Below are 27,626 nucleotides of genomic sequence, written 5' to 3' on the forward strand. Positions count from 1 at the left end.
CTCCATCTGCAGTTAAGAGTAATGCTGACACACATCAATTAGAACAAAATGAAATATTTATTGATCATTTGTTAGTTTAATTATGAATTAGAACGTGAAATGATTTCACTAGTGAAAACTTTCTTCCACTATTGCCATATTTCTAGTTTCACTGCAAGTTGATCGAAATTCATAGCTTGGATGTAATCCCAGACATCGAAATGGGTTTATGGAAAATTTGAATGGAATAAAATATAAACAAAATAATCCAAAAGGGACAATTTGGCAAATTATTATTTATATTATCTTTTAATGAATTTTAAGTGATTCAGTTAGTGTCAGTGTTGTTACATGTGCAAGATTGGACTTGAACTTACCCTCATATGGACCTAATTGATTGAAAATGTTAGATTCATCTCCAGAAGATGAGGACTTCCCTGGAAGGTTGCTGCACCAAGTAAGTTTTTAATCCAGATAATACGAATTGTAATTATCCTCGTTACGAGTTTTCTTAATTGTTTAAACTGATATTTCCTGTAATATTTTTTAGAACATTTTAATTAAATCTTTATCTGTTTGCCCCAGATTTCAAACAGCAAAAATACTGAATCATTACATTCCCTCCTTTATTCTTTCAGTAAAGTCTAATATTTATTTGTAAGTTATAAGTACTTGTGGGTAATGCTAATGGATAAATAGATAGATAATAACTTTCATTGAAGGCAAATAATTACAAGTAACTATTGTGTCCAAAGAGGTCAGTAAGGTTAACTATTGCTTAAACTTTTTGAATACTTTGTTAATATTAATTAAAATTATATGACTCTATAGGGTGTCTCAGAAATTTTAATACAAATTAGGAGATAAAAGAAGAAAGTGATTCAGCTAAATATGCCTTATAAAAAAGTGATTTGTGTTCATTTTACGGGATGCTTAAATTTTTTTCTGAAAATTAAGAATAAACCTCATAGTTTTTGATTTACTGTCTTGGAATTGTTCCTAGTGGTGTTTTAATGCTCTGAACTTTTCCATGTTATAAAGGTATCTATAAAAAAAACCCAATGCCTTTAACCATTTTGAAAATATTTTCAGGTCAATTTTTTATCCTTGGTAAGATACAGGCAGCCACAGTTATCAGCTATCTTGAAACAGAAATTTTAAATGAATTTATTGTACCCAAAACCCTCATGGGAGCCATTTCAAGCTCATAAATCAAAAACTATGAGGTTTATTCCCATTTTACAGAATTAAAAAAATTACTTTAACACCCTATGGAATCAAAAGAAGCAGCCTTTGTATAAGGCAAATCTAGCTGAATTGTTTAATTGTTTTACCCTCCAGCATCCAATAATCATTTGCACCATTGTTTCTGTAACATCCTGTATATTAAAAGAAAGGACCAAAAGAGATCTAAAGAGAGGGAAGCTGAAAAAGATACTTTTTACCTTAAGCTAAAAATATTACTCCTACCACCTTAATCTAAATACAAATTTTTTTCATATTCATGATGAGCATAATGCAATTTTTAACTAATTCAAACACAGCTTCTTAGGATGGGTTTCTTTGCATTCCCATTTTGTATCTATTTGTTTTCATTGTTAAATGGTAATTACAATCATTCAGGACCCATTTAAAGTTGTAAAATATGCATGCAAATATCAGAAAATCCAGGCAGTAGCTTAAAAAAACTTGATCAGAAGACGGCAATTTGAGATTTAAAAAGTAACTAAAACGTAAAACGTATGCGTAAAAAAAACGCATATTGGAAGAAAAGGGAAAGAACTGAGTTTTGAGGTGCAGAATATTGGAACGTTTGGAAAAATTTAATATCAGTCTTTAAAAGAATGGTGCTGGCATGCTTCCAATAGATTAAGAATTGATGTTCTGCTGAACATACTTACGTGTGCAAAATGGAAATTATATTCGGCCTCGACTTGGGCAATACCATGAAAGAAAAGTAGAGAAATGTGATTCGAGTCACGCAATATGGGAAAAGAAATGAAAAAATTAAAGGAGATTTGAAAATTTTGCTTGTATTGGTTTTCTGAGAACGAATTGTTTGATTTATTTTTTGAAAGCAATTCCTCTATTTAATTCTTCAATTCCTCCTTATATCAACGCTTTAGTCTCTCTCTCTCTCTCTCTCTCTCTGCCTAATCTAATAGGGAAAGATCTTATGAATGTGCTGGTCAACATGTGACTTCGTTGTTTAAAAGAACTACCTAGAAAGTTTTCAAACAAATAATCAACTGCTCCGTTAGAGTTTCGTGGTGGAACACCAACTGTTTCCATCGCTTATTAGGTCCTTAAAAAGTGAAAATATTCATTTGCAGTCAAATTGTCTATAAATATATAGGTCAATGATCGTGTCGCCAAAGAAACCAACACATGTATTTATTCTAAAATGTGCTCGTAGTTGATGTTATTGGTATTCGTGTGGATTTTCGGAGGACCAGACTTGTTTATGATGACGATTGAACATGCGTGAACTGGCAAACTTGCACCCATCCATGAATATTACATTGAAAAGAAAATGAGGAATCTTGCAAATCGCTTCTTCCGTACAGTATCTTCGGGGATACGAATTTTTAACACAGGATATTCATATTTTTCAAGAGTCTCCACACTGCCCGATGAGATTTTCTACTATAACCTATGTATTAACCTAATGTTCCCAGAATTTTTTTACATAGACACATTATGTTTTCAACATTTTCTGATTCTTCCCTGGACTAGACACGTGTCAAAAAACGTTATTCCCCATTTCCTCAGACCCATATTAATGATGAGAGACCGTTCTAGAAAATCGATAGAAAATATTAATGCACGAATTTTGAGGGTCTAACAAACCTTTAAAGTAGAGGTTTGTTCCAGGCAGCCTTATGGGACAACACAGAACTGCTTGAAGACCTCCTTGAAGGAGGTCAACAAGCCTTCCTAAATTCTCAGGATAGCTGGGGGAGGACGCCTCTGCACGCTGCTGTTATAACTGAAAATTCAAAATGCTTACCATTACTCTTAAATGCCGGTGCTGATCCCAACGTTCAGTGCGGCCCGAGAGGGGAATGCAAGGTGCCAATTCTAAAATTAATTTAAAATTACCAGATTGCAAATTTTGGTTGTAGACTCCATTGCATGTGTGCGCAGAATATGGATATTGTAACAATATCAAAATTTTGTTGCAACATAATGCGGATTTGCAAATAAAAGACGGAAATGGGTTGAGTGCTCTGGATGTAGCGGAAAAATATAGTCAAGACAGATGTGGGGAGCTGATAAAGGATGCTAGTGGTATGTATTTATATAAATTTGTTTGAGAGAAACAAACAAGTTGCTTATCCTATAGAAATTTCCTATCATTGCGATATCAGAAGTAGTAACTGCTAATAGGTTTGTATTGATTTTTAAGCGTAATCTCGGTGAACGTATATTTGACCTCTTCAATTATTGCCCATACTGATAACCTTCCCCCTATGAAATACATTTAGATTACACGGATTAAACCAAAGGCATTTGAAGCTACATTGTCGACCCTTATTTCCTCCTGCTCTCAGTCTAGTTTGTGTATCGGCGCGACGAGCAAACACAAATCGTTGACAAACAGTTTCTTTCCCCTAAGAACCAAAATGAATTATTCCTCAATTGGCCGGTATTGTTTCACTGCAGTTCTTTTGGTGATTTTGGCATATTTAATTTTATTACTCCTAAAGAGGAAGTATAAATTCAACGGCTGGTTCATGACGACAAATTAGCGCCCATGATAGTGTAAGTAATGGTTTAGCATTACCGCAGTTTTTTATTTGGATTTATTACTTTTAATTCGGTATCGTGAGAACTTTATTCCCTTGATATTTTCTTATACGAATGGCCATGATTTCAGGGAGTGTTATCGATTTTACCAAAGTGGGGTGACTATCAGCTGTTTGCCTGAACAACCCCCTTGTTTTGTAACTTTACAGACTGATACAAAGTGATACTTCCTTGTCTGCCGTTTCGATTTCTATATTAGAAAAAGTGATTAGTTTCTGGTGATATTTTTGATACAAATCAATTATTCTGTGATGACCCAAAGAGCAGGACGCCGACGTCGTAGGGCTGATGTGGCCTTTGACGCTTCCGAGTATTTTTCTGATGATTTTACAGTTTTCAGTGTTGAGAGTGGCAAGTATTTTCATTTTCAGAGAAGGGTCTATGTAAATAAAAAGGTAGTAAGAACATAATTTGACTGTTTTCCTTATGGGGTACATAATGCAAATTTTCCTGTTCGAGTGATTAAAAGTCGACATTCGATAAGCTAATTTAATGGTTTGTCGATTAATTTTGCAACAGATGCCAAAGAAAAAGCCAGACTGGACATTCACGCTGCTGTTCGGCATGCCTGCTCGCAGGGAGACATTAATTCGGTACAGCAACTTTTATCCTCATTGCAAAAAGATGCCGAACTTATCGTTAATATGGCTCCGAGTGGTGCAAACACACTATTATTTTCGTAAGTTCAGTATTTTCCATTACAATACGTTATTTTGATAGATTATTTAGGTCTAAAGAAATTCTAATTAACCCGATTATTCATCGTCGTACAATTTTTTAAAATAAAATCAAAGCAAAATGTCTTAAACATGGTTGGAGAAACTTCTCCACTTTGTCTTCGCTAAAAAACTAAAGATGTTGGCGGATTATATACTGTGTGACAGAGATGTAGCTAGAGATAACTTGAGATAACTTCTATCAGACATCTACTTGAAAGTCTAATTTACTAGGTTCCCGATTTGGATAAACTTAACCAGTTTTCGTTATCTAGTGCCTGTGAAACTGGAAATCGAGAGATAGTAAAAATCTTACTCGACCATGGGGCTGACGGTAGATGTCATCCTGTTACCAAATACTCACCCCTATATATTGCTTGCTACCAAGGCCATCAAGCGGTCGTGGAAATTCTTCTGATTAAATTCCCAGAGCTTGTGCAGGTACCCAGTTGATTCCCTTCGTCAACTCAACCTTGATACTTTAATACTTCTTATTAGCAACACACAGTGGAAAGATGGTTGCCAATACATGCAGCATGCATTAATGGTCACTGTTCAATTCTGAAGTTACTGTTCGATTTTCCTTATCCTACACATGTGCTGAAGAAGTATAGGTAAACAAATATCTAATAAAATTGATTGAAATAAGATCTTTTAAAATTGAATTTCAGAGATTCTACTGAACAGTGGGAATATTTCATGCCCTTCGATATAAATGAAAGAGACGCAACTGGGCAAAATATTCTCTACGTTGCATCTCTTCTCGGGAATAAGAAATTGGTAGACGTTATCTTGAATTTTAAAATTAAGGCCACCAGAATTATACAGTCTGGAAGTTCCGTAAGTTGATTTTAGTGTAGAGTTGCCTCTTATTGTGTATGAATAAATTAAATTAGGAGGACGACTTGACGCCCTTGTCTGAGGCAGTAATGAGCCCCACCAAAAGACGCATTTCGGACGGTATTAAGCATATAATGTCCAAGTTGCACCTCTCCAGAGACAACTCTTTTGAGAACGAAGTATTTGTTTCCATTTTTCTTCAATATTACGAATTTATTAGTTTTTTATTAGCTTGACGGCAATACTAGGGGAATTTGTCCTTTGCGGATCGACATTTACTGCAACAATAATACAGAAACGGCATTACACGCAGCAATAAGGGGCAGACATTATGATATTGCTTTAGCTCTGTTGAATGCAGGAGCTAATGCCAATGCTGCTATCAAACCTTATCATAATTTGAATGAGGTAAATGTGTATTTTAAGTTTCTCAAATTTTCACTTTGTGCTTTTTAAATGTGATATCGTTAGGATATCAGTTGTTGCTCAGTCGAAGACGACTTCAATTATGCATCTTACGGGCTAGTGGAAGCTTGTAAAAACCGTGATGTGCCCATCGTAGATCTGCTTCTAAAGCGTGGAGCTCGGGACGATGATTGCAAAGCATTAGGCATTGCTGTGGCAAATAAAGACGAAACTCTTATTGCCAAATTACTTTCGACAAAGGTACTTAATATAGAGCTGATACAGATAATAAAAATTCTTAAAAGCCAGTAGATTCCGCAATTTTTAGTCCATTTTTCCAATTAAAACGACACAAGACCCTTAGTTTTCCTCATAGAGGTTTCACGTGGTTTTATGCTATTTCTAAAACATTCACTACTTATGTGGATCAAATATATCCATGGAAATTTGCATGCGATATGAAATTCACAGAAATTGTCATCTGTAAGATTGGATATGAAATAAACATACATTTGTTCTAATGAAATAGATAGTAAGTTATGCCTTATTTTGAAATGTAAATAGTAGAAAAGGCACCCTGTACATTTACTTAAACATCCAAAGCACTACTATACCGCCAACTTTTCTTGTGATTTTCAGGCTCACGCAGACCCCGAATTTAAAATAAATAAAAAGTCAATGACCGAAAACATCAACAGCTTTCATATTACTATGTTTGCCAACGTTTCTAGTCTGACTTACTCAAGCCTATTCCCAAACACCCCTACCATGATCAACTGGCACAACCAAAAATGCGGTCTAAACGAAATAAAGGTGCAGTGGCTGATCGATGCCGCCCTAAACTTGAACCCAAAACTCAAACAGAACCCTCGCAGCTATGAAATAGCTCTGTTTTCCATTACGAGGCTAGATATTTCCAATAACAGCTTGATTTCCGTGCCCTTAGGGGTGTTTCAGCTGCAGAGTCTAAAGCATTTGAATCTGTCCCAGAATAAAATTGAAGAGCTGCCCTCACCTGAAAAAGCCCCAGTGAGGAAGAAAATGTTTAAAAAGAAGTGTCGAAATGAGGAATTGTCTTATTCTTGCCCGTTGCTAGAAGAGTTATATCTGCAGGAGAATCGGTTAAATCAGATTCCGGAGGCTGTTTTCAAGCTGCCAAATTTGGTAACATTGGCAATAGCCAATAATAAATTGCAGCAATTACCCTATGATATGTGGTTGGCACCGAAATTGAAGGAGTTGAACGCGTCTTTTAATTTTTTGAAGGAGCTGCCCTCTGCTCCAAATGAGGTAAGTCATGAAATTTATATGTGAAGAAATTAAACATATAAAACTAAATAGTATTACGATGCCGTAACTTGGTAAATCATTTTAGACCAAAGACGATTTAGAGAAATTAAGCATAAGCTCAAGCGAGAGCCAACTCTCAAACTTAGCAGAACAAGACTCGGAGAACGAGATAACTGAGTTCGATAAAATGATACGTAGTGAAGAGTCGGTGCATACTGTTAGGTATAGGAAAAAAGAAAGGTCTTTCCTGTGAGTAAAACAGTTACTAAATAAATTCAAGACTCTATTTTGGCGCGCAATTTCAGCCAGCTTGAACTAATCAAACATCATATCTGGAGCAAAAATGTTGAAGTAACAGAACAGATATTACACACCGATGAAACTCTACTAGAAAAATGCTCCCAATTATCTGCCTTGAATTTGGCCCATAATTTATTCACTAGCATTCCAGTGGTTTTGCCCTGTTTAGCAGTAAACCTAACGAGACTCAACATGGCATTTAACTGTCTGAGATCTATGTCGCACATCACCAGTTATCCTAGCTCCTTGAAACAGCTAGATTTGAGCCATAATCAAATTTCAGTGTGGCCAAGTTTGCCGCAGGTGGAGGCTCCAGATAACATGGAACTGGCCAACTTGGCTTGTTACTTGGAGAATGTGGGTTTTAAAGGGAAATCTGCGGAAGTTGGAGGTAGCTTTTAATAGCTTGAATTGATGAGTAACTAGGGTTTGGGGTTTCAGCTACCAGAAGACATTCTTCTAGGTCAGTAAGGAATGCAGTCTTACATTCTGTGTGCGTACATCGCAGACATTTGAGACTGGACAATTTAAGAACTTTGGTTTTGGCCGATAATCAATTTGGTAGAATCCAGTTGTGTACTGATGATAATGGGGAAGTCAGTGGTACGGAAGATGATGAACCGGAGAGAGTAAGTTTCTCTTTATAGGAGTTGCACCAAGATTTCTGTAGTATAAAATAAACTGCTCGCCGAATGTCTATATTTGATTAGAATTCTATACTATTTAGTTTTCCTCTTCAAACTAAAACGCTAAATGTTCAGAATGATTTTCTGAAGTTTCAGTTCAAATATTGTTTCCTGTTATAATATTTCCTTTTTTTAGACGAATTGCTCTTTTTAAAATTTATTTGGGGATACCGTCTCACGTACTATGCTTTGGAATTGCATGCTGATCTCAAATAAAACTAACGGAAAATAACATTAATCATTTACTAAAGGCCTAGACGAAAATTCTTTTTAACGTTTCAGTGACGAACCTGTGACTATCTTTAGAACCTAAGAAATATTATTAGAAAAGCTAAAATTAACAATTAATGTGTGGAAAGTGTATATGTTAAATGTGTGAAACACTCTGAAATTTTTGTTCTCAATAGTTGAGGAATGAATTATAGTGATAAATTTCCTTTTTTAGACTCCGCAGACCACTAAATCCAGGCTTATGTTTCCTAATCTATCGATGCTCGACGTAAGCAACAACAATATTAAGGAAATACCTGGAAATATATACGACTTATCCAATTTATCCGTGCTCAACCTAAGTGGGAATTTAGGTGAGATTGTTTATCTAAATGTGCCACCAATAAATCGCCGAATTCTGCAGTTTTTATTCTCATGTATCTACCGCTACAGTTCGACGACGAATGAATAAATCCAAGGCAAAATTTGAAACGTAGTTTTAATCTAAAAATATTCGACTTAAGTGTCCCACTTATCATAATCTACGGGGTATTCGAAAATAACGTTCATATGTTTTAGAAAGTGATTCCTTAGGTCGAAATAAGAGAAAAAGTTTCTATAAACATGAATCCGGGAATGAGTTCCACGGGTGCTAAAGCCTTTTCAAGATGCTGCCCCATGAATGCTGTAGAACTCATTTCCCAATTGAAATTCATAAATCGTTTTTTTTTCTTACCTTTCAACCCAAGGAATCGCATCTTAAAATATATACGTATACTATTTCCGGTCACCCTGTATGTTAGCTTATTCCGTGAAATCGGCTTAAAACTCAGTTTGCCTTGGTACTCTTAACAAATAGTCACACCTATTTATTTATAATTAGGTATAACGGATCTCCCACCACAGATGGGATTGTTATCTCGCCTGTGGAATCTAAACACTAGAGGCTGTTCGCTACAAGATCCGCTTAAATTCATGATCGAAAGTAAAAAATACAAAACAATGGACATCATAGGTTACCTCAAATCAGTATTGGAGGATGCCAAGCCATATGCCCGCATGAAATTGATGATAGTTGGAGTGCAAGGCATTGGAAAAACTAGTTTGCTGGAACAGTTACGTCAGGAGGGTTCAACCAGGAAACGACCTGAAGTAAGTTGGGATATAGAGTGTTTTTATGTTTGAATTTGTAGTTATTGAAATAAGGAAACACTGGTTATTTGGATACACTTTAGTAACGATCAAATAATAATGATGTAGGTATTATATCCAGAAATTTCAATTTTATTAAATTATCGTCATTCTAAAAGAGAATATTTTTAATCTGTTTTTTAAAATTTTGTTTTAAAACTATAAGCCCTTATCTAATTCTTGCAATTATGTTCCTCATCTCCTAGCACTGGGGTAAAAGAATGGGCAATAAAAACATCAACACCAAAACCTCTAGAGGCAGCAACATGTCCACAGTGGGGGTCGACATTGGCGATTGGGTGTACGAGAAAAAAGTCCGTAACCAATCGGTCCATGGCCCTGTTATATTCCGAACTTGGGACTTTGGGGGGCAAAAAGAGTTAGTTATTTTTCACTCAAACCCTTCAAATCCGGAAAACGTACGAATTTCAGATACTATGCAACACATCAATACTTCCTCTCAAAACGCAGTCTCTATTTGGTAGTATGGAAAATCACAGACGGCCATCGAGGCATAAATGAAATTCTGCAATGGCTTGTTAACATTCAAGCCAGAGCTCCAAATTCTCCGGTTATCATTGTGGGAACTCACTACGATGTAGTGCAGGAATTTAACCCTAATATATCAGAAGAATATCAACAAATCATAAGGGAACGATTTATAAACGTGGTAGATGCCGAGAAAATGGGATTGCCCCGTGTTTTGGACACCATTGAGGTTAGCTGTAAAACCAGGCACAATCTAAAGTTGCTTTGCAACCTCATATATGATTCTGTGTTTAGTTTGAGACCTCCAGGTAAAAAGTTTTCAGGAGCATTGGCTTTATCTAGAGTTTTTGACACGCCTTAGGGAGCAAGGAGTTATTATTAGAGCAAAAAGTTCCAGCAACATATCTGGCATTAGAGGATATAGTCAATTCTGTAGCTGGAGACAGGAGAGCGAACGGTTTAGATCCTGTACTGACTGCCGAGCAGTATAAGTCCATTATGACTACGGAAATGCTGCAGCGCTATAATAAAATCTTCAGGGATTGGGCAGAGTTGCACCAGGCTACTTTATTTTTGCACGAAAATGGTTAATAGTTTTATATTAACCACTTTTTCCAATAAATTCATCGGTTTTTAAAGGGGTACTCTTGCACTACGACGATGCTACCCTCAAAGACCTCTATTTCCTGGACCCTCAATGGTTGTGTGATATGTTAGCCCATGTAGTAACTATCCGAGAGATAAATCCGTTCGCCAGAAGCGGCATTATGAAGTTAGATGATCTTAAACACGTTTTTAAAGCCAGTAATATCGGTCCTATGGACACTCGAGGATACGTGGTTAATCTATTGAACAAGTTTGAAGTTGCGCTTACTTGGGATTCCAGGACTTTGCTAATACCTTCTTTGCTACCTACGGAGGAAGATATGATTATTGCGCAGATGTATCCGGGTCAAACTGTGCAACCACTGGTTAAAGTGAAGGTAAGAGGTAGCTCGGTGTTGCAGGATTTATTAGTGATTGAACTTGAATTTAATTTCAAATTCAAATTAAAAGTTGGAATAACATAATACTAAGATGGTCTTATTTTGTTGGTTTTTCCTCTAGGTGCCTCTGAGATCACGCGGTTGGTCAGTAAGAAACAAAAAATTGAGCATTTCCCCTAAATCTGTCCTCTACAACGATGAAGGTTCTCCAAATTTTCAACTTAACATGGCTAGAAAAACTACTAAAACCCGTAAAATTCCCCTATGTGGGTTTTTACTCTCCTTAAAAATGATCTTCTAATCAGTTTCAGAAAATACCGAGAACATCCGTTACGAAATAACCACCAAATATACAGACAAATCCATAACACGTCTTCTGTTAATGTCGTATTTTCCTTCCGGGTTTTGGTCCAGGCTGATATCCAGGATTTTAGCTGACGATTCCATAATCGATATAATAAGAGGTTTCTTTGTCTTTCCTAAAGACGTAATCCAGAACGAGCACCTTACGAGATACTTAAACTCGAATTTGACAGCGGAATGGGTACTCTGGCAGACTGGCTTGCAGCTGAAATACGGTGATATCGTTCTATTTCGGATGAAGGAGGTATTGCATAATACAGCTGCCCATTACAGACAGTTAAAGTAAGTATCTAACCAATTAAACGGAGTTTTCAAGGAAAATTGCATGGTTGCTTTATGTTTTTTATTTTTCTTTAAAAAAATCCTTTAAAATGGTATCGGCCGAATTCGACGTAGCAAACAGAACTGTTAAGCAATTGTTTGAAACTTCTTTTCCCATATAAATATATAAAGATAGGTACGTAGCGTGTCATTCAGCAAAAATCTCAATAGTTACGGAACTATCGACTTTGCTCAACGAAGCCATTGTTCCTTTTTAAGTAGGATTTTTTGAAATAATTTCAGATTCAAAATAAAACAAGACAGCTTGTGGATTGACGTAGACTTACAGAGCTCTTCAATTCTAGAAATCCAATTTCCAGTGGATTCTCTAGTCATTAAACTCTTAGAGTGCCCAATCAGCGACAACTATACCAAAAAAGAACTAGTTATAGAATGCAGTCATGAGTCTACAGCTCAATTGCTGGCTTTAGCTGTGGACCACGTGGATGTTCTGTTAGAGGACTGGTACCCCACTTTAGGCACGCGTTTTGTGCATACCTCGGAAGGCAAATTTTTAATCACTCGTTTGATTCCATGCCCTCAATGTCTGGGGCAATCTCAAGATCGTGAAAGCAACTTTGATCAGCCGTCCAGCTCGCAGACTCCGGATCTTTTACATTTAGACAACTTTGGTAGAAAGACATATCGAATAAGGAAGTCGCAGGAGTCGTCGACTAGTGAAGGAGACAGTGGGGTGGATCCAGACTCGAATGTCAGCAGCAGAAATGTATCCGTTGAGGGTCATCCGAACCTCCAAGTTGAGGAGAAGTTAGATAGAAATCCAGTTAACTATTCTTGGTTGGTTGAGGAGTGCATTTTAGCCTCATATGACACCAAAATGGTGACATGCCCTAATCATGGAGAAATTAAGCTCTCAAATATATCCCCCGATGTGGTGTTCCTGGACTTGGGAGACAGATACATAATAAAACCAGAAAATATCAAAAAAGGGAAACTTCTAGGCCGCGGAGCCTTTGGATTTGTGTTCAAAGGTGCCTGCAAGTTGCGAGACTCCGACGCCATGATAGATGTGGCAATGAAGATGCTTCAGCCTGTTCAACCAGGTCCCAACGCCCGTCCATCAGCCCTAATAGCCTACAAAGCCGCTCAAGGAAAATGGGATAGAGATCCTCTGCAATACGCCTGCAAGGCCTATTGTACTGCAAGGCAGGAATTGAATATTTTGTTGAGTTTAAGACACCAAAATATCGTTCCTTTCGTGGGTGTTTGTACCAGCCCATTGGCACTTATTCTGGATTTGGCTCCTCAAGGGGCACTTGATTTGGTTCTGAGGCATTATAGGAGGTCCGGGGCTAAAGTAGGGCCCTATACTACACAGGCAGTCATTTTGCAGGTTAGTTGTGTATTTAGTTTTGTTTCTTATGTACGATCGGAATCTAAATATTACGAGACGCACTAAAATGATAATATTGTCGCAATATATTCTATCAATGCGCCATATTTTATCAGCAAATATTGTAAAGAGGAATTAGGTGCCGCTTCCAACATTGTCACTGAACCATCGCCATACGTTTCCGAAAATCTCAATTAAAATAATTAATTAGAAAATAAGAAAAATTTAAGATACAAAATTCAAGAAAATAAAAAAATCGTATTGATTACTTATAGGTCGCTAAAGCTATTGAATACCTGCACCGTCACCACATAATCTATAGGGACCTGAAATCGGAAAATATTCTGGTTTGGGATATGCCCCCTCCATTTGTGGATCTTCCCGACTATCCTGTACACATCAAAGTGGCTGATTACGGTAAGAGTTAATAATAAACATTTTTTTTCCATTGTAGTTCATCCTCGAGAATCTATGATAGAAGTTTGGTTCGATGAGACCCTGTATCTAAACCATTTTTATTACATTATCTTAAGTTTCTCAGGCAATGATTATATACATTTGTAGGAATAAGTAGGCTGACTCTCCCTTCGGGAACCAAAGGTTTTGGTGGCACTGAGGGCTTCATGGCCCCGGAAATAATGCGCTATAACGGCGAGGAAGAGTATACAGAAAAAGTAGACTGTTTCTCATTCGGAATGTTCATCTACGAACTTCTAACTTTACACCAGCCCTTCGAGGGCCACGAGTCAGTAAAAGAGTGCATTTTAGAAGGAGGCAGACCACCATTGACTTACAGAGTATGATTTCATTCATCTCCATTCCGTTGCAGCAAATTAACCACTTTTTTAAAGGAAACCTTGTATCCCAGTTACTTCCTGGACCTAATGGTCTTGTGCTGGTCTCAGCAACCCCGCGACAGACCCACTGCAAGTCAAATAGTGTCAATTGCAAGTGCCCCCGAATTCACTCATTTGTGTGATGTGGTCTCTTTGAAACATCCAGCGGCTGTAGCTGCGGCAACCAGTGCAGCTTTATCTTACATTACGGGTATATTTTGTTTAACCCTAATATGAGTTTATGAAAGCATGAAATCTTGCAGAAGATGGGTTGAGCGGGTCGGAAATGTGGCTGATGTGTGAAAATTCTCGAGTGGATCTGTTGTTGGCAGCTGACAGGGGATGGCTTCAGTATCATACCATGTCAATGCCTATAACACCCTCTGCAACTTGCACTGTAGGGGATACAGTATGGGTTGGGGATTGTTCCGGGTCGATACATGCGTATTCGTAAGTGATTTTTTGGATTTTTTAATGAAAAAAAATCTAAATTAACCAAAAAATTAAAGGCTCTATTAGAATTAACTTCAATTATAACAAAGTTTGACATTCTGACCAATTCTGAAAATTAGAACAGCAAGCTGATAAAACCTTACAGTTCACTTAACAAGTGTGTGTGTGATTGACTTATTTCTCTAGTGCTAGCGATGGAAGAAAACTCTTTTATTACGCCCTTGAAACCGAGTCAAACACACAAGTTCAAGCACTAATCCACTTAGCACAGTTAAAAAGGGTGGCCTGCGCACTCTCTAATGGAAGACTCTTTTTGTTGAATTCGGAAATCAGACCAATGACACCCACTGCTGCTGAAGGAACTTTTGTGATGACAGAACTGGGATTGACATCCGGGATAAATTGTATGTGTGCCGTGTTCAGAGAAGACGAAGAGTAAGTCAATAATACAGAGTGACCCATCGAATTCGTACCTGTTAGGAAAAGATTTTACGGAAGAAACAAAAAAGAATGAGGGATAACATTTCAATATTTGCATTTAAGTTTTTGCATAAAATCGAATATCGCGTTTTTTCAATAAATGTGGTGAATTTTCAAGGCTTCGTGTTTTATAAACAAGTTTACCGAATTTTATTATTGAGCCTCATTCTCATTTGAAGCGTTTTAGGGGATGACTCCCCGGCTTTACAAGGATTTGGCATATAATTTTTGTCTCAAAACTTTTTTCAAGAAGATTTTTTCTTCATAATTATTCCTTGCCGCAGATTTTCGATAGACCATACCCTATACATCCCATCATGTTTTGTGAATCTTTTTTTATTGTAATTTTGTGCGTTTGTCCATCAAACCTTGCTTTTAGATTGTGTGAATTGTGGTGTGGAGGCTGCGACGGTCAAATCACAATTTACACGATAAAAGATCAAGTGGTAGCAGGTCATGAGGTCCTAAATCACTACCAACCGGTCATAAATATGGTAGATGTCATGAATTTGGTATCAACCGACAATAAAGTGTGGTCCTACGTCCGACCTGGCTGCGTAGTTTATCAATGGAAAATTGAAACTCGGTCCATTGTGAACAAATTAGACTGCTCAAAACTGGTTCCTTGTTCTGAAAGCTTGAAGTCTATTGCTATTGAAGAGCATTTGAGTCCGACCAATTGTCAGGTACGTTGAGACTGTTTTTGACGACATTGTTTATTAAATCGATATTATAGGTCAATCGCCATTTTGTGAATATGCTTGTTTAACATCTCGTTTCAGGTTTCTACGCTCGTTGTCCTTAACGATGAACTCTATATAGGAACCACCTGGGGTTGCGTAATAATAGCGGAAAAATCGACATTAAGGCCCATTACCATTTTCAGACCGTACGAACAAGAAGTGAAATTAATAGTTCCTTTATCAATGCCAAAAAATACTAACGATTCAAGCGAGAACACCCCATTAATAGCAACCATAGGGAGGGGGTACCGAAATTTGTTGTCCCGATACACGGACGTACCCCTTCCCATTGGTACGCCCGTAGCTAGTCCTATGGGAGGCAGTTATGGGTCGTTTTTAAATAAGCCTAACATGTTTATTTTGCTTTGGCGAGCGGAGAATTGGACTGCACTGTAAGGTTTTTGAGCTAATGTTGTGATTTATTAATTTTTCGTTGAGGTTGAGGCCTTGGTTGAGGTTTTGATTTGTATCGTTGTTCGCGGTTAGAAATTTCGATATAGTAGAGTTTTAAGGGAAATCGTCGGTTTTGAAGTACGAAAACTTTTGCCAAAGATAATATATAGATCTTATAGTACCACGAAAACCTAAATCTATTAGGAATGAATGATATTTGCTGCGTTTTGTGATATTTTTATTGAAACATTTTACTGACAAGAAAACTTACTGATATAGTAATAAGAATAGTGACATTACATTGGATATAAAGAAATTTAGATCAACTTTCAAAATATAAGGTTCTGCATTCCAAAAAGGCATTTTGCACATTTTTTTGTAGTTTTTGTTATAATTTATTGTTATTTTATATAACCAAATACTTCTCTAGACGTATTTAGTATTTACAGAACTGCCAACAAAGTAGTGATGATGCCTATAGTTTGGAAGTATTGAACATTTTTTTAAGTAATAATTATGTACCTACGATCTTTTTAGACTGTTTTTATTTGGCCTGTGATTCTATTGATTTTCGAATGAATAAATAAATAAATCTTTAAATTATTGAGTTTTAATTAATCTCCAAAGCTCACAAGAAGTTGACAGGGTTTAATGGGGCAAGAATATCGGGAGAAGCATAAATAAATCTATATTATGCACATATTAGTTCAATGAAGATAATGTATATCATTTTTTACCGGACATGTCGTAATTTTTTAATTAATAAAAAGACAAAATGTTTCTTGCATAAAGGATAACAAAACTCACAATTTTGCCCTCATTTAACGACCCCTGCAGGTTTTCGAGATTCGTCTATTTAGAAACTTATTAAAGACACTTGTATAGAGGACTTATATGTACCTATAGTAAAGAAACGAGGTAATATGAAATAAATTGTAATTTGTGATAAAATTTGTATTGCACAACATGTTTTATACAAACAAAAGGTATATATGTACCTTGTAAGAGCGTTCAACGGCCACCCCTTGTAAGATACAGTTACAAGCAATAATACTCTATGTTTCCAATGTTGTATTATTGGTAATTGTTAACATAGAAAGTGCAAAAATCATTTTCATTTTCTCAGAGAGCGATTTATTAAAAACACTGATGGATATTTTCGTTTTAATAGTCAATCGAGACATTGCTTTTAGTCTATCTATTAATGATTGACCAAATCCTAACACTATAATTGTCAGAGACAAGATTGACTATGAAATGAATTGAAAATATCTCAAGAAGGAAGATTCATTGAGATTTAATATAAGATACATCTTTTTTGCATAGAAAAGTAGCGGATAAAAATTTTATTAGTACTAAATTTCATACTGAGGGACAAAAAAGTTATGCTCCTTAAAGGAGGGCAGACTTAGCATTAATGGTGTTTTAAAATGTACAACATAAATATCTTTGAATTACAAAACAAATGGGGGAAATTTAAAATTCATGCAAGTCAAATTTAGAAATTTTTGACCAGTCGTTCTCGTAATTTAAATCCCATTGTAGTTTAGTTTTCTGTGCGAAACATTTTGTACTTTTAAACCACCCAAGTAGAAACCATAAAATTTTCAAAGTTGTTTCGAATTTGGTATTAATGAAATGCTTTATATTTTTTGCATCTACGAATTAAAAGTTCAGAATTTTGTTTTATGAATGGAATTTTGAAATTTTCAACTTCTTAAACAACGGAATGAAACCACAAAATTCATAATTATTGCTAAAATTTATATCTTCAAAAGTTATTCACTATAATTCGCATTAAATTTGTCGCAATGTAGAAAACCATGATTTAAATTTGCAAGAGAATGTTTACGATTTAGCACTCAAGAGATGAATATATGCTCTTAATCACATCATATGTAATTCGGCTAACGAATGAGAACTTTTCCTATTCATTAAGAAGTCTTTTTCGACAAAATGTTTAGGGATAAACACACCTACCACTTATACAGCGATAATATCAAAAACCTACAAAATGGTAACAGAGACGAAACACAATTCGGTGGGCAGGGCTTGAGATATCAGAATATCTGCCCACTGACTTGTATTTTGCCTCTTTAGTCTCCAAATGTAATAATACTGGTAAAACGCCATACCGTAATTTAATCATCCAAATAATTTTGCTCAAAATGAAATCGCTTCCGACATAAAAGCGCTCACTTCCTATTAAATGCAGACAAGTGGTTCATGAAATACCAACGATATGAATTTTTAGCAATTACTGCATTCCCCGTTTATGATTTGATTTGAACACGTAATACATTATAAATTTAATAAATTGTATGTTGAGCTTTTAACAGAATTTTAACAAAAATTCCATTGTTGTAACTTAAATAGCTCGAAATCAATATCAAATCGTCCTACGCACTCAATACAAGTAGTGTGATGATATAAGGACCTAAATCAAGCGTAACGTTTCAATTTCAACTCAAATACATATTACAATGGAAGGTTTAATGGCCATGGATAATGGCTTTTCCACCCAGTATGTGGCCCCATTTTCATTTAAGTTGTAGCCTTGGTGTAAGATGGAGAAAGTTTGTGTTTTTGGCTTTAAATGCAAGATATTTTTCCAATGTGCTGATGATGACGCTATTTTAAAAATGAGGTAAGACTCGGTGTTTATTATAGTTACCTAGTAAGCTTGCAAGTCCAAAAATTCGTCAGGAAATTTACAATTCTGCCTCTATTTCGGTATATTTTTGAAAATTTTGTTGTTTCAAATTTGATTTTTCCTGCAAAAACTTTCAAATTTTCTGCCTTTTAAATCACGAAATTAAGCTACAAGGAATTAGTAATTTTGACTCAAATTTGTGAATTTTTTATTTTTATACCTGCAGTTTAAACCTCCAATGTGATTTAATAATACTTACACATGAATATCTTTCTCTTTATATATATACAGGGTCTCCCAAAAACATCGCTACAAATTAATATAGCGAGCTAGCGGATAAACTAATATGGCGATTGAGTCAACTATGGCTTGTAAAAATGTTGCATGCTCTCATTCCATAGAATGCTTAAGTATTTTTTTATTCTGTAAATTAGAAATAAATTTCATAGTGTCTGATTTGCGGGTTTGAAATTTCTCCTAGGAGGATTTTTGAATCCGATAAATTAATTTAAAATTTCTATTTCAAGTTATTTGATACTAATAATTAGTCATAACTATACTAGCGAACAGGTTGTTTCGTTAGAATTGTTAGTAAATTGTGTTAGACTTTCACTAATGTCTCGAAATAATGCATAACCTGAACTAACATTGAAATGAGAAATATGGTTTGTGTTTATGCAGAAAGAAATTTTAGTGAAAGTCAGGTTGTCCTGCTGCTGAAAGGTACCTAAAACTTTATCCCAACAATAGGCAATCAGTTTTAAAGAGCTTTCTGTGTGAAATCAAAAATTTTCACTGTGTGCCAAGAAGAGGAAATCTATCCGAATATTGGAGGATCTAGAGACTAATATTAGACGCATCTCTAAAGCGACGGGAATCGCCAAATTTCTACGGAAAGAGAAAGTGTTTCCATCGCATTTTACGCCCTTTAAAAATTGGTTACCAAGGGATTTTCAACACAGAATTGATTTCTGCAATTGGATTAACACAAAAGCAACATTATGATCCTTTGTTTTTACGCGACAAAATTTTGCTTTAAAACTGGGCAAATGCGATGAGGTAAACGATCGACGTTTCGAAAATTGAATTCGATTGCTTCCACTAATGATAAAAACTTTTCCAGTCTGCATCCTCTTTCTTCTGCATGCAGAACCGAAATTTGCACTTCTCTTGTGCTCTATTGATAATACACCTATCGTAGTAGCGGTCGCTGTGTCAGAAGGAGATCGGTTGGACATAACACTTTTTGCGTTTTCAATAAAGTTGAAACAAATAAAAAATGAAGATATGACACAAATGCTTAGTAGTGAAACTACTGCTACAATACATTTAAATAACATCAAGTCTTGCCATAAGAATACATAAAAATGTACTTAAATTTTTCTATAAATATCAGGCGAATAAATACCAGCACGGTTAAGATGTTGAAACTAATCTGAAAGTATGATATTTGATCAGTTGGATGCGATCGTTGCGTTCAATCGTTAATCGAACGAGATTTATCAAGTATCATAAGGTCGGTTGGGTAAGATTTCTGTTAGACTTTATTGTCGGTTGGATGCGGTGTCGGCCAGAGCATGTCGGTTGGACAATGAATTGCTGGATTTAGCGCTTTAAATACAGTATTTGTATGTCACTACTTTTGCTATAACAATCAAACAATTCTGTTCGTGAAAAAAAATCACAGAAAGACCATAGACGGTGAGCCGTAAATAAACGGGCCGGGAATCAAATAAAGTAAAATAGGGGCGCTTAAAAACGTAATTACACATCAAACAGAAAGCGGAAAAATGCGGTTAGGAATTCATATTGTTTTCATAACGTAACAAGCGTATCTGCGGATATAATGTCATATATCAAGAGAAAGATAGCAGAGGGTGACAGCTGCCGTATTGCCTCTTCCCTTTCGGGACGACCCTCAATGCCTACATGATTAACTATGTTAATCGTCATTTGTCGTTCTAGTGGAGGAGTTTTTGCCGAAATATAAGTGGGAATTTGAGGGAGTATTGCAAAAATTTTAAGCCCATACTAGTAATCCTTCTCAACTAGAAATTCGCTGTGAAAATCATCGTAGGGAATTGAATGGATATTTAGACAGAAATAGTAAGAGAATGCATGTTTTATTCTTGCAGGAGCTATGCGGAAATAAAAAAAAACAAAAATAGGTCACTTTTTCAATATTTTTTAAAGATGTTTGTTGTCAATGTAGCTCCTCCCTCAATGCTGTTTTAAGCTTTTTTCATTTTCATGTGTGTGTTCATCCTTTTCTAATGGTAGTTTTTTAAACTATCTGCAAATATACAATCCAAAAACTCCATCGACGACTTTCAAAAGGTTAAAATCAAATCAAGCGTCGCGCAAATCGGTCCTCGAATTTATATCGTCGGACGGCTGCCGGGATGAGGGGTTCTTTAATATAATCCCGCTTTGTTATACTTTTAACTTCTCTTTGAATGCAGAGTTTTATTTTTAATTTCGTCTTAAAAAGTGCGCTTTACAACTTTATAAAACGCCCCTTTTCGAATCGGGGAAAAAAGGATCTTTGAGATAATTTCCTGACTGTTTCCAACTCGACATGCGGAAAAGGCTAATTTCTCCACCATATAACGTCACCCGGGGGTCTCCTTTGACCCATGGAATTAATTGAAATGCCTCAGATTCCTTAGGCTGAATGCAGCTACGCAAAGGGTGGATTGCGGGTGCAGAACCAGAACCTGGTAATTTCGCACTCGCACTTAATGAGTAATTAAAAAATCTATACAATATAATCGGGCAACCCCTAAAATGTATCAAGCGGCGAAATGACAAATTGGAATAATATATCTCTGCCCCTTTATATGAGAGGGGTAATCGATTAATATTAAAACTCAGTGACGCGGTAAATGCCACATAATCATGAGCAGCCACAATTGCATTTGCAAATAATTTTCATTGAGGGTTCTGGATTATGAAACAGACATAAAGCGGTATCTATACAAGCGTTATGAATTTTCGACTCCCTTTCATCCCTTTGAAAAATGGTGTGGGTAATGACGTACCATAAAAGGATTTTTGTCTAGTGGTTGTGCTTTCGCAGGGACGTTTTGAAATTTTAAAGGGTGAGATAAGTAAGTAGATCACTCAGTGATATTAACATCAAGATATGTTTATTGCATTTACTGATTACAAGTATACCTTACCTCCAAAATTTGCGAAATTATAATAAACTCTAAAGTCTGTTGCACATGTGTATAACTTAATGCTTCTGGAGCTAATATGATCAACAAAATATTCATTATTTCCTACTTAGTTTTGATAGTGCGCCAATACAAAACGTTGCATTGAAAACAGTGGAAATCCTATAATATGAAAAAAGACTATTTACATTTAGCATTGTATAAGAGATCACTGATGAACGATTGAAACACGTGTTGAGTTCCTATAATAAACTGATAAAACCTGCTAAAAACCTCAGTTTTCAGAAAAAAAGCAACAATGCTTTGTTCGTGTAACCTGGCGAAAATGCCTTATTTTCAAGTTTCCGTTTCCGAGCTATTCGTATCCTGAACATCTGGATGAGACTCGTCGAGAAGCATTTGTTGCTGTTTCAGAACCGCAAGCCTTTGATGTGTTAATTCTAAATGGTGCTTCCTCCATTTAATCCGTCTGTTTTGAAACCACACCTTCACCTGCAATTAAAATTAATCTCGTGATGAAACCAAAGACTTTTAATTATTATACCCATTTTTTGTTCCACATATTACTAAATAATTCATAGACAATAACGGCTTTATACCTGTGCTTCTGTTAATTGTAACGTGTGAGCCAAATACAGCCTTTCAGGCCCAACCATATATTGCTGCCTTTCAAACTCAGCCTCAAGACGTTCTAGTTGTTCTGGGGTGAAAATCGTCCTCACCCTTTTACTTTTGCACGTCTTTTTCGATTGGAGGAGGGTTGATGATATGTGTTTTGGGCCACGAGCTGAAACGCAGAATGAAAAAAATTCATAAAAATGCTGCAAAGACCACGTAAACTTTTCCTTTCAAACGCTATCGGGCCACAGTATTGATGTTTCATTGTGAAACTGTTTGGTGAGGATATTCTGTACCTCTAACTTTCACTTTTCTGAGATAAATATAGGTATCTAGAACCTCTAACTTAGGTATTTTAAGTCAGATTAGCTCCACATCAGGTTAATTTAGGTTGCTCAGGCTTCAGCAAAATGTGAAAAAAATCACCTCAAGCTACTAAACAAATTAGTTCCTTCCAAAACAACCTCTAACTTATAGTGTGAACTAACATAATAATTACTTGATCAATTTATCATCTTTAGAATCATACGAAAGATCAATTCAAGAATGAAGTGTGGATGTGGGGATGAGTTGAACGATGGAGTAATGTCTCAGCCTCAATAAGCTGTTTTAGCTTAATATCCAAGAGCAACTCCCAAAGCAATATTTCATCTTTTTCTCGCTAGATTTGTGAACTTTCAGTAAACACTTTGCTTTTCTAGGAAAGACGTTATTCAGAAAACTTCAAGATTCAGTCAAGACTTAACTGGAACCTCATTATTAAGAAGAAAGAACTTCGATAAAGGACGAATTGTTTTAAATGCTAAGGACTCAGACACGCAGGTAAATAAATCACATTCAAAAACTCCTGTTATGGTTTATTCCTTTAGTCGACCTTTAGGAAATATTATCAAAGGAAAGTAAAGTCTTCCCACACTGCTGTGGTCACCCTTCAAGACATCAAAGACGTGGCCATCTTCACAACCAAAATTAACCGGTTATTCCCAGAATTCATCACCTATTTCCACACAATTTCCATGGACCGATTTCTCCGGTCCATGATCGTTTACTTCCAATACTATTTACTGGTAAGTTAGGGACATAATATAAATTCTCGGGTAATGAGATTTAATTCCCGGCAATAAATTGCATAAAGGTCTGGAATAAAATGCAATTAAGAAGGAAGGAAGCTGCTCGCAAGCTGAGGCAACCAATCGTTACCCAATTAGAAAACGAAGTTCGGGATAATTTAGCAGATTTGAGAAGTATGATAGCCAGAAATTATGTTGCTATCTTAATGGGAATTGGAGACGTCAAAAAGTTGCACCATATGAATAACAACGTTTCCTTGTCCGACAGAGACCGACGCATCTTTGAGACCCTCATTTTTATGAGCACCAAAGTGGTCTGGATTGCATTGTTTAGGAAAAGTTATTCATTAATCGGTAGATAAACTTTATGACATCATTCAATTGTCATAAACAGAAAATTGTAGATAAAGAAATAAACAGGCTTATGAGGACTATCAAATACAGTCCTGTGGAGCACGCTGGAAAATGCCCTTTGGAGGTGACTTTAGAAGAGGAGAGGATTTTGTTGGGAACAGCTTTCAGAACTAAGAAAAAGAATCCACTCAGATCACCGGCTATTCAAGAGATAATTTTTGATGATCACGACTATAGATTTTTATCTATTGGAATTGACAACGTTCCTGCGTAAATAAATAAGACCATGATCACTCAAAATCAAATAAAGGCGCTTTTTAGGGCGGACGAGCGAATTCGCTACCTGGAACTCGCCTTAGCAGCCCCCGAGGAGATCCTAGAGGATTCAAGGATAGCAATTGGGGTCTTGGGGATGAGACGAAAGTATTTAGATGCCATGTTGAACCCCAAGGAGATATTCAAAACCGAGGAAAGAACCAATCTTAAGAAAGTTGGAGATTTCAGGATACCACCGAACCCTCCACTTAGGTCAGATGGGACTATGTGAAAATGAACGTGGAGAAATTGATTTTTTTTAGGGATATGTTGCTTTGTGATACTCTTTCGAGGCAACCATGTCAGTTTCAAGAAACTGAGGATACGAAAAAGGCAAGAATTACTCAGTGCAAGATGTGGAGGACCTATTTAGAGATGGAAGGAATGACTCTTAATACTGAGCTTTCTGAAATAGAATTCATTAGAACATCTGTTTACCTCACTTCTGTACCCTAAATTATTATATTTTGATTAAAAAAATGTAATTTTATCAATCACTTACCATTTACCTTCGAAGGTTGAATTCCATGCGACGCTACCTGGTACCCCGAAGGAACCAAAGGTCGATTTACAGGCAGTTGTATTCTACCACAGTTGGAAACTAGCGACCTCTCGTTGTTAGCTGGATGGACTGTTAGATTCATCACACTGAGATCCGTCGTTGAATTACCTAAAATAGTTGCAAAAATTGTATTTTTTGTTCCAAAAGGCACAAAATATTTCTTACAAATATTCCCGCTTTCATTGTTATTTAATCCCAAAATGGCAGCAATGGTGAACGATTTGCTGGTGGCAGAAGAGTTGCTCCTGCAACGCGGTTCTTCCTCTGCGGTAGAGTCGTCACAAAGACCCGACAACGTGTTGTCGTTGTCTTCATTTTGGTCCTCCAGTTGGTGGTAACTGGTCAAGAACCGACTCAGAGTGTTGGTGTAATTGTTGTAATGGTGTAGCATATCATACATTTGGAGGTAGGACTAAAGGACTGGTCGCTGGAGATTGATTAAAGTTGAGATTCACATCTTGGTGTTGGGTACCTGAGGGTGTAGCTGGTGAGGAAAAATTAATTTTTTAATTGTATCTTTGTGTCCATACTTACACCTACACAGCTAAGTGGTTACAATAATTACATTACAAGGTAGTCAGAATTCGTGATGTGTTTGCAAGTCATGCTGCATACATTATTCCAAGACGCATGAAATTCCTTTTCAGGTCTAATTAACTGACCACGCCACTAATGTTTATGCATTTTATTTTGCATTAATGCACTTGAGTACCGTAAAGTTCCCTCTATAGTCCGTGATTGTAAAATACTAATTAAAGGATAAATGAAGGCGTGCTAGAGGGGAAACTTAAAATCATAAATATACAGGATCATTTGCGATTTCAATCTTACGTATTTTCTTCAAATTTCCTTTAGCGCTTGTAAACCACGTACGCCACTGATTTCAATGCATTTTAATACCTCGAAATTATCTCCTTTCAAATCTTGTAATGATTTTTTGATTGAATTTGGATCTCGTGAAAGGAGAAAAATGCAGAAGATCATCGGCGGGACACCCTGAGCTTGCAATGCATGTTACAAAAGTATATTCAATATATACAAGGTATTTTAGTACTCAGAAATCCTCAAATTCTTGCTTAGATTTATAACAGTTTCCTGAGATACGTCTGATATTCTTATAAGATCATTCTAGTCATAAACATTCATGAAAGAACTTCTAATCTAAGTTAAAGTCACTAGATATTGGAAGGTATAGTTGGATAGTGGAAGTTTACATGGAAACATTTTGAATAGTTGTTCTGAGTGGATTTAATTCTGGAATCTAAATGAGGTTCAGAAGGTTGTAAATGCAACGTTTATTCCTTGATTTTGTTAACTTCCTTGATTTTGCTAAAATTAAAAAAACATGAAAATTTAAACAAAAATGTTATTCTGAAATGTCTGCAATTTTTATTGTCAAAATTGAGGAAACTGGCTCTGAATTCCCCTATTTCGAACTTGTTATATAGTGTGTTCCGAAATCAGTGGGCACTAATCAACAACGAATTCCTCGCTGAAAAATTTGAGAAAAGGTGGGCGGATTTTTGAAAACGTTTCGTTATTGAGATACAGGGTGTTAAATTTTGACTTATTTTTTTCTTATAGACAAACCTAGGTAGAGCATAACATATTGCACAGACTGCAAATATGAAGTAAATATCTTACAATTGGTGAGCGCCAAAGGAATATTACTAAATCGAAATAGAAGTTTATTGGTTATTACACCATAACGCCAGTATTCCCGCTATGCCAATCAAAAGGCCAAAGTTCTAGGTTTTCTCAACTTCTTAACAAAAAAAATCGTTCGGATACTGGAAGATGGATTAATAGAAATAGAACTAGAAGGGAAATATCAAAAGAATACATACCGACTAAATGGAATTATTCCTAGTACTCCTTGCGTGGAGAACCCCCAATTACGGTCCCTTTTAATTGCACCACCACTCGCACACTCGCAACTCAAGATCACCAACTGCCCTAAATAACAATGGCCTACACCTCGGAACCGTAGAAGGTCCAATAGTGTATCTGCCCGAAGTGAATTAGCACAAATGAAGCCGCCGAACTTTTCAGAATTACTCTGTTATCTTGCCTAATAATATTGCTGACAGAAGATACTCTTGTTTTGGGTGATCATCATTGTTACCCCTCCAACCGCAGCAGGGGGTGGGATTGGTCCAGGACACACCCCTCGCGAGCGGATTATCCAGGGAGCATCCATTGTTATCCCTAGGGTCGGTCGGGATAAAATGTCTATATTATTCCTCTCTCTGTTTCCATCTAGCGGTGCTTAGGGTTAAATGAGGTTGAATAAACTAATTATGGCGCTTAGGGCTTTGTTAAATAGACTTGTTTATAATTAGGGAAATTTCATTAAATGTCAACATGGAGATAAGTGGTTTCATTTGGCTTTGTTAGCGGGAACGGGATGTACAATAGCTAACGCCTTTCGCTAAACAGCGGATTCTTAAATCCCTGCAACATGTTTATTAAATTGATATGGCGTACTTTGATGGGTGGAAATGTTCGCATTATTAAGAAGACCTTGACTAGCTATTGTTTGAGTCAAATTACTGAGAAAATGATCAAATTTTCACCCAAACATTCGCCCTAAAAACAATAAACCTCTGATATTCTCCTTTAGGTTACTACGGATTACTCAGAAGCCCTAAAATGAGGTTTTCAATATCACGCGATATTGCATTGGAATCTTCATAATTACAATTCTAGGTTAATCAATTGTTCCTGAAACTATGCTGCAGCTAAATCTGGGTTACTTTGAGCCTCTCAAAATGAGAAGAGATTAAAGACTTTGGCTACCACATATAAATTCTTTATTTCCATAGGAAGACGCCATCGAATATTTGGTCTTTCTATCCTTGTTGTCAAAACATTTGCAAGTAAATCGTTGATAATCAATTATGCAAAGAAAATAAAAAAATTGCATTTGGAAATGCTCCAATAGTTGGTTGAAGGCAAAAAGAAGGGGATTGTCTTGTTTGTCTTGTAAGACAAAGAGGGCTCAAAATGATCCAATTGTGACGATTGTCT

General features: G+C 36.2%; 2 protein-coding genes across 3 annotated transcripts; both read left to right on the forward strand.

Annotated features, from left to right (window-relative positions):
* The first annotated feature begins 195 nt into the window (after positions 1–195).
* Lrrk (Leucine-rich repeat kinase) lies at positions 196–16,445 on the forward strand. 2 transcript variants are annotated; one of them, XM_066390847.1, is made up of 30 exons: positions 196–436; positions 2,854–3,051; positions 3,105–3,270; positions 4,309–4,468; positions 4,781–4,946; positions 5,004–5,119; positions 5,177–5,345; positions 5,402–5,524; positions 5,577–5,753; positions 5,817–6,011; positions 6,390–7,040; positions 7,126–7,289; positions 7,346–7,731; positions 7,782–7,969; positions 8,472–8,610; positions 9,120–9,388; positions 9,634–9,806; positions 9,860–10,224; positions 10,278–10,502; positions 10,556–10,899; positions 11,024–11,153; positions 11,208–11,547; positions 11,830–12,940; positions 13,216–13,357; positions 13,505–13,737; positions 13,792–13,987; positions 14,040–14,226; positions 14,416–14,664; positions 15,089–15,395; positions 15,492–16,445. In XM_066390847.1, the coding sequence occupies exons 1-30, from the start codon at positions 383–385 to the stop codon at positions 15,846–15,848; spliced, it is 7,680 nt and encodes a 2,559-aa protein (XP_066246944.1). In that variant the 5' UTR covers positions 196–382; the 3' UTR covers positions 15,849–16,445. The 2 variants fall into 2 exon arrangements, with proteins under 2 accessions (XP_066246944.1, XP_066246945.1); XM_066390848.1 differs by lacking the exons at positions 196–436; positions 2,854–3,051; positions 3,105–3,270 and adding an exon at positions 3,436–3,744.
* A 1,884-nt stretch (positions 16,446–18,329) lies between these two features.
* LOC136409539 (protein phosphatase 1 regulatory subunit 36-like) lies at positions 18,330–24,490 on the forward strand. The gene is made up of 7 exons (XM_066391115.1): positions 18,330–18,492; positions 22,997–23,117; positions 23,165–23,362; positions 23,431–23,719; positions 23,770–23,989; positions 24,041–24,247; positions 24,298–24,490. The coding sequence occupies exons 1-7, from the start codon at positions 18,413–18,415 to the stop codon at positions 24,488–24,490; spliced, it is 1,308 nt and encodes a 435-aa protein (XP_066247212.1). The 5' UTR covers positions 18,330–18,412.
* Positions 24,491–27,626: the final 3,136 nt, after the last annotated feature.

Source organism: Euwallacea similis, chromosome 6 (genome assembly GCF_039881205.1).
Source record: "Euwallacea similis isolate ESF13 chromosome 6, ESF131.1, whole genome shotgun sequence".
Lineage (NCBI taxonomy): Eukaryota > Metazoa > Arthropoda > Insecta > Coleoptera > Curculionidae > Euwallacea > Euwallacea similis.